General features: G+C 42.8%; 1 protein-coding gene across 4 annotated transcripts in view; it reads right to left on the minus strand.

Annotated features, from left to right (window-relative positions):
- The window catches only part of mylka (myosin, light chain kinase a), a 65,013-nt gene that overhangs the window by 28,954 nt on the left and 28,559 nt on the right, over window positions 1-7,500 (minus strand). For all 4 annotated transcript variants that reach the window (XM_069662578.1, XM_069662576.1, XM_069662579.1 and 1 more), the window contains 4 exons: window positions 3,964-4,098; window positions 1,932-2,129; window positions 1,342-1,549; window positions 1,199-1,243 (listed from right to left, as the gene is read on the minus strand). In XM_069662578.1, coding sequence (XP_069518679.1) covers window positions 1,199-1,243; window positions 1,342-1,549; window positions 1,932-2,129; window positions 3,964-4,098 — 586 coding nt within the window. The remainder of the gene's footprint in view (window positions 1-1,198; window positions 1,244-1,341; window positions 1,550-1,931; window positions 2,130-3,963; window positions 4,099-7,500) is intronic.

Here is a 7,500-nt window from a genome sequence, read left to right on the forward strand (position 1 = left end):
TCCTTTTTAAATATGTTTAGTATGCATAGTTTGTCTTGCACCCTCGGATACTATGTAGTGCCCTTCCCTGTACCCTGATTTGTACCCATAAAAATGAAAATACACTTAAATGAGGGTAAATACGTGTTGACTCATTACAGTAAATTACACTCAGATTGACCTTCACTTTTTGTAGTACCTTTGTGCCTTTCCAAGTAAATTAAACTCGCGACCTACCTAGTGTTCTCTGCAGGGCCCTTCCTAGTGCCCTAGTGTCCTCATTAATATGTTAAAAGTATTCTTGTCCTGTTTTTTATGCCCAGCTCTCCTTCTGGGCTCAAAGTGCCAGACCTCACACCCTGCTCACTACCTTGGTATCTTCCCTGATGCTCTAGCACCTTTCTTAGTACACTAGTAGGACCATGTATCACCTTGTTTCATACTTAGACTATAGATACTTTGAAAAAGAGACTGATTTACGTATCTTCTGAAGTGTCCATCATACGGTATCAGTTCCCTTCAAGATCTGTCCCTTATACTTTCCCTACCACTCTACAACCTTCCTAGTATTCCTAGTGTTTTAGTATATTTTACAGTTTATTTTGCAGCCTTGTGGCACCCTACTGCCTTTGCTTTCATTCATAAATCATTTATAAATGTAAATGTACCCTCACCATAACTAGAACTCCTGAAGCTGGAGTAATACTTTGCATATCTTTGTGTTGTTTGGCTCCATGTGATGAACATTTTGTTATCTGCACACGTCAGTGACTTGTATAAACAAACTGCACAATATGGTCTAAACAGAACCAGGTCTGTTTTGGGGTGCAAGAGGAGCATTAACGTGCTACTTTCCCCCCTTTTACAGTCTTCTTTAAAAGCCTCGTACCAAAGTCAGTTTATAGGTTCTCCATAACAAGTGAAAACTCTGTATTTGACAATCTTTCGACCAAAGTTCTTCAGAACAGATGAAGTGAAAAGTGTCAGTCACAGTGTCCCAGCAGGGACAGTATAAACACAGTGAGGGCTGTAGTGTACAATATACAGTGAGGGGGAGGGAAAGATTACAGATGGATTTATGGGTGGGGGAGGGGAGATGTTTCTTTTTGACTTTAATCCTCACTTCATCTCCAAACTGAACATCACAGGATTATTTCAGCCTTTTTATGCTTTAGTTGTTTTATGTTTACACATGTGATACATGCAGGTGTTCTCTCACCTCAGAGTGATCAGGTAGTCTCCAGCGTGATGCTTCTTCACTCTCCTAAAGAAGAAGGATCTAATCAGTGCACATTAAATCAGGATTGGGTTCTTGTCTGTTGATGTAGAAATATCAGAAGCTATGCTGTGTATATATTCGACCTGATGAGCAGTGAGACCACGTCCTCTTTCTGCAGCAGTTCAAAGTCTCCTCCAGAGGTCAAAGGTCGGCTCAGGTCGGCTCTGCTCCAGGTGTACTGAGGGAACGGGTCTCCAGCAATGGCACAGGACAGGAGGACGTGTTGACCCACCACAGCGCTCACTGGTTTGGGTTTGGTGATGAACCAGGGCTGAACGCCGTCCTGAGGCTCTGACACACAAAAACAACAGCCATGAATAAAAACATCAACATGACCAAAACAGTCACACTTGACACCTTTACCTGGGTCAAAGAGTTACTACCAAACACATTTCTTAGCACTTTTTAGCCATGCTAGCACCAAGCTCTATGGATGCTAACTTTGTTGAACCTCTGGCTTTTGTGTTTACTGCTAATTCTATGTTAGTTAAACTTAGATAGTGATCATTGTAAACATCATACTTGTTAAACATCAGCATGTTAGCATCATCACTGTGAGCATGTTAGCATGCTGACGTTAGCATCAGCTCCATGAATAGCCAAAAGCCTTTGTGTGTGTATGTGTATGTGTGTGTGTGTGTGTGTGTGTGTGTGTGTGTGTGTGTGTGGTCACCCTCCACAGTGAGCTGACACTGGGTGTGCTCCTCTCCGTACTGGTTCCAGGCCCGGCAGCTGTATGTCCCGTTGTCCTCAGGGAAAACCTCCTGGATCAGCAGAGTGCAGCAGTTCTCCTCCCGCAGGAGGTGAAAGTCCTCTGTCTCTGTCACCTCCTGCCCGTCATGGAGCCACACCACCTGTGGAGGTGGCTGACCTGAGGACCAGGACGACTTCATCAATATGTTTGCATCAGTAATTAGCATTAGAGTCACAAAACCATCAGTCGTCTATGTCATGTTAGGTTCTCCAACAGCTGAGCATCAGTGCTGGCTTCTCCAACAGGCTAACATCTATGCTAGCTTCTCCCATGGGCTACAACCAATGTTAGCTTCTCCAACAGGCTAAACTCTATGTTAGCTTGTCCAACAGGCGAACATCAATGCTAGCTTCTCCCATGGGCTACAACCAATGTTAGCTTCTCCAACAGGCTAAACTCTATGTTAGCTTGTCCAACAGGCGAACATCTATGCTAGCTTCTCCCATGGGCTACAACCAATGTTAGCTTCTCCAACAGGCTAAACTCTATGTTAGCTTGTCCAACAGGCGAACATCAATGCTAGCTTCTCCCATGGGCTACAACCAATGTTAGCTTCTCCAACAGGCTAAACTCTATGTTAGCTTGTCCAACAGGCGAACATCAATGCTAGCTTCTCCCATGGGCTACAACCAATGTTACCTTCTCTAACAGGCTAAACTCTGTTAGCTTCTGGGCGGCTGTGGCTCAGTGGTAGAGTCGGTCATCTTTCAATTGGAAGGTCGGAGGTTCGATCCCCAGCTCCCTCAGGCTACATGTCGAAGTGTTCTTGGGCAAGACACTGAACCCCAAATTGCTCCCGGTGGCATAGCCAACGGGTATGAATGTGTTATCTGATTGACAATTGGGCACTTTACGTAGCAGCCTCTGCCATCAGTGTGTGAATGGGTGAATGTGATATGTAGTGTAAAAGCAGCTTTGAGTGGTCGCAAAGACTAGAAAAGCGCTGTATAAGTACAGTCCATTTACCATTTACCATTCTCCCATGGGCTACAATCAGTGTTGATGCTAAACTCTATGTTAGCTTCTCTAACAGGCTAAACTCTATGTTAGCTTCTCTAACAGGCTAAACTCTATGTTAGCTACTCTAACAGGCTAGGGGTTTTGTCCCTGTTGTTTTTTTAACCAAACAATTCAATGATCAATGAAGAAAAAAATCAACAGATCCCTCCAGAATAAAAATAAAAAGCTCCAGCAGTAAAATCTAATGCTAGTTAGTAATGCTAATCTAAGAGCAGTGTGATGTCAGTGCTCTAACTGTATTTAGGATGTAAATACTTCCTCTGACTCTAAAGAGCCGAGGAAATATTCATCTTACTGTGTGACCACTCTTTGAAGGTGCATTTAAGAAAGTATTTAAATAAATATTATTAATATTTTAAATCAAACTTCATATATGGAAATACATCCATTTTATTCCAGGATAATAGAGAGGTAGCAGCAAACCTGATCCTCACACAGCTTATATGGAGAAAACCCTCTGTGGAAAATCATTATGTAACACACACACACACACACACACACACCCTAACACACACACACACGCACACACACACACACACACACACACACACACACTGCTGGGTTAATAATATGGAGCCTTCAGCTATACTTCACCTCTACAGAACCTGAACATCAGCTCATAACTCAAACCAAGAAACTGCTGTCAGATCACTACAAGACAACCAGGACACGACCACACACACTGAAAACACACACACACACACACACACACACACACTGAGAACACACCGAACACACACACACAGAGGAAATGAAGAGGCAGGACCTGTCCAGAGTAAATCTGTCCTCATCTCATCTCCAACATCTCCCATGAGATCTGACAGGAAATACCACAGCAAACACACACACACACACACACACACACACACACACACTAACAATGAACACACACAAATACACACGCGCACACTGAACAGACATGGCGTCGTACCCGTCAGCTCCACCGTCATGGTAACTCTGCTGCCGTCCATCACCTTCAGATCGGTGAGGCGGTGGATGAAGCATGGAGCTTCACAAGCTCCTCTGACCTCTGTGACCGCTGACCTGTGACCCTGCCTTCTGAAGCCTGCAACATAAGATCACATGAAGAAGAAGATTTGTGTTTAGTATAAATCTGGTTCAGTGTAAACTGGTGCTGTGGGTGTCTGGCACTGGGTCTGTGTTTGTAACAGCGATGGAGCTCTATGGTACCGAGGGAGACGATACAGGTGAGAAAGACTCATTCAAAACACAAGATGCCATTAACACACTACATTTCCCATAAGCCCTTTTGACTACGTCAATTCTATGCTGCATTTTAGCTAATAGAGAAATGGATTAAATGGGAAACCTCACATTATTAACATTGTCCTGCTGTAGGAGCGTACCTCCTGTCTGCTAGCATCATGGTCACTCCAGATTATCAGCTGAAATTAGCTTTTTTTTGTGTTGCACTTTTGTAGCAGATTGTCACAGGATGATTCAACCGTATGCTTCGCGTGTCAGGACCATAGACTGTATAAAAAGATGGACGACATGACAGCTCCCTAAAAGGGAAGCCAAAACATTTGGAGCGCCCCCTGCTGACTGGCTGCAGTATAGCTCAAAAAAGCCTGCCTCCTCCATGTTAACAGATGGGATATGAGTCAAACTATAAAACCAACAGGCTAACTTTACTGTTAGCTTCTCCAACAGGCTAACTGAAATATGAGCGTAACTAGCAGGCTAACTTTACTGTTAGCATCTCCAACAGGCTAACTTAAATATGAGCGTAACTAGCAGGTTAACTTTACTGTTAGCATCTCCAACAGGCTAACTTAAATATGAGCGTAACTAGCAGGTTAACTTTACTGTTAGCATCTCCAACAGGCTAACTTAAATATGAGCGTAACTAGCAGGTTAACTTTACTGTTAGCTTCTCCAACAGGCTAACTTAAATATGAGCGTAACTAGCAGGTTAACTTTACTGTTAGCTTCTCCAACAGGCTAACCTAAATATAAGTGTACCTAGCAGGCTAACTTTAATGTTAGCTTCTCCAATGCGTACCTAGCAGGCTAACTTTAATGTTAGCTTCTCCAATGCGTACCTAGCAGTCTAACTTTACTGTTAGCTTCTCCAATAGTGTAACTAGCAGGCTAACTTTACTGTGAGCTTCTCCAATAGCGTAACTAGCAGGCTAACTTTACTGTGAGCTTCTCCGACAGGCTAACTGAAATATGAGCGTAACTAGCAGGCTAACTTTACTGTTAGCATCTCCAACAGGCTAACTTAAATATGAGCGTAACTAGCAGGTTAACTTTACTGTTAGCTTCTCCAACAGGCTAACTGAAATATGAGTGTAACTAGCAGGCTAACTTTACTGTTAGCATCTCCAACAGGCTAACTTAAATATGAGCGTAACTAGCAGGTTAACTTTACTGTTAGCTTCTCCAACAGGCTAACTGAAATATGAGCGTAACTAGCAGGCTAACTTTACTGTTAGCATCTCCAACAGGCTAACTTAAATATGAGTGTAACTAGCAGGTTAACTTTACTGTTAGCATCTCCAACAGGCTAACTTAAATATGAGCGTAACTAGCAGGTTAACTTTACTGTTAGCTTCTCCAACAGGCTAACTTAAATATGAGCGTAACTAGCAGGTTAACTTTACTGTTAGCTTCTCCAACAGGCTAACTTAAATATAAGTGTACCTAGCAGGCTAACTTTAATGTTAGCTTCTCCAATGCGTACCTAGCAGTCTAACTTTACTGTTAGCTTCTCCAATAGCGTAACTAGCAGGCTAACTTTACTGTGAGCTTCTCCAATAGCGTAACTAGCAGGCTAACTTTACTGTGAGCTTCTCCGACAGGCTAACTGAAATGTTAGCGTAACTAGCAGGCTAACTTTACTGTGAGCTTCTCCGACAGGCTAACTGAAATGTATGCGTAACTAGCAGGCTAACTTTACTGTTAGCTTCTCCAACAGGCTAACTGAAATGTTAGCGTAACTAGCAGGCTAACTTTACTGTAACCTTTCCAACAGGCTAACTGAAATGTATGTGTAACTAGCAGGCTAACTTTACTGTTAGCTTCTCCAACAGGCTAACTGAAATGTTAGCGTAACTAGCAGGCTAACTTTACTGTAACCTTTCCAACAGGCTATCTGAAATGTATGCGTAACTAGCAGGCTAACTTTACTGTTAGCTTCTCCAACAGGCTAACTGAAATGTATGCGTAACTAGCAGGCTAACTTTACTGTAACCTTTCCAACAGGCTAACTGAAATGTATGCGTAACTAGCAGGCTAACTTTACTGTTAGCTTCTCCAACAGGCTAACTGAAATGTTAGCGTAACTAGCAGGCTAACTTTACTGTTAGCTTCTCCAACAGGCTAACTGAAATGTATGCGTAACTAGCAGGCTAACTTTACTGTTAGCTTCTCCGACAGGCTAACTGAAATGTTAGCGTAACTAGCAGGCTAACTTTACTGTAACCTTTCCAACAGGCTAACTGAAATGTATGCGTAACTAGCAGGCTAACTTTACTGTTAGCTTCTCCAACAGGCTAAATGACATTATCGTATTGCTAAGATAAGTGACACATCTCATATATCTTCTCTCTTGTAACTGGCTCTCAGACTTGAGGTCTTCTGTTGAACTCTTCTAGGCTGAAGTGTCACTATGAACCAGCTGTCATTTTTTGCCTGACTCTGTTAAATTCTAATGACTCATTAAGTACTAGAACTTGATGAGAACATTAAAATGTGTAGCTCTGTTGGGAAAGCCTCACATCAGCTTCCAGACATTTCTAACACTCAGATTATGAACTGGTGGGTAACGTGAATGTTTTTTCTCACTCGGCTTCAAACAAAACAACGTGACATTTAAACAGCAGTTAGCGTTAGCTCTGCAGACAGTTAGCATAGATTTACAGCTGTTAGCTTGGAAACAGAATAAAGCAGAGAGGACCATGTGAAATGTTTTCTGTCAGACTCAGAAGAAAACTGATCTGACATTTACACACAAACTGTTTCTGTCTGAGAGGAGAGCTTGTTCTCTTTCCTTCTCTTTCCTTCTCTTTCCTTCTCTTCCTCTCTTTCTCTCTTTCTTCCCTTCTCTCTCCCTCGGGTGGATTGCTGAGCATTGGTGTGTACATTATTAATTGTGTGTCTGCTCTCTGGCATGTCTGATATGTACACAGAACAAAGCCTGTTTACACACACACACACACACATTTACACACTACCACACACACTCTCAGCAGAGACTGTATATCCATTCTCAAACGTGCACACTCATGTTAACCCCCCCCCACACACACACGCGCACGCACACACACACACACACACGCGCACACACACACACACACACACACAGATGTTACAGAGAAAAGGAAATCCAGACTCCATATATGGAGAAGGACGAGTGAGGATCAGACTGATGACTCTCTCTCTGAAACACACACACACACACACACACTGGCCCTCCATCTCCGTTTGAATATGAATCAAA

This window comes from Semicossyphus pulcher, unplaced genomic scaffold (assembly GCF_022749685.1).
Source record: "Semicossyphus pulcher isolate SPU_LCO1_2020_fin unplaced genomic scaffold, fSemPul1.0.p SCAF_15, whole genome shotgun sequence".
In the NCBI taxonomy this organism is placed as follows: Eukaryota; Metazoa; Chordata; class Actinopteri; order Labriformes; family Labridae; genus Semicossyphus; species Semicossyphus pulcher.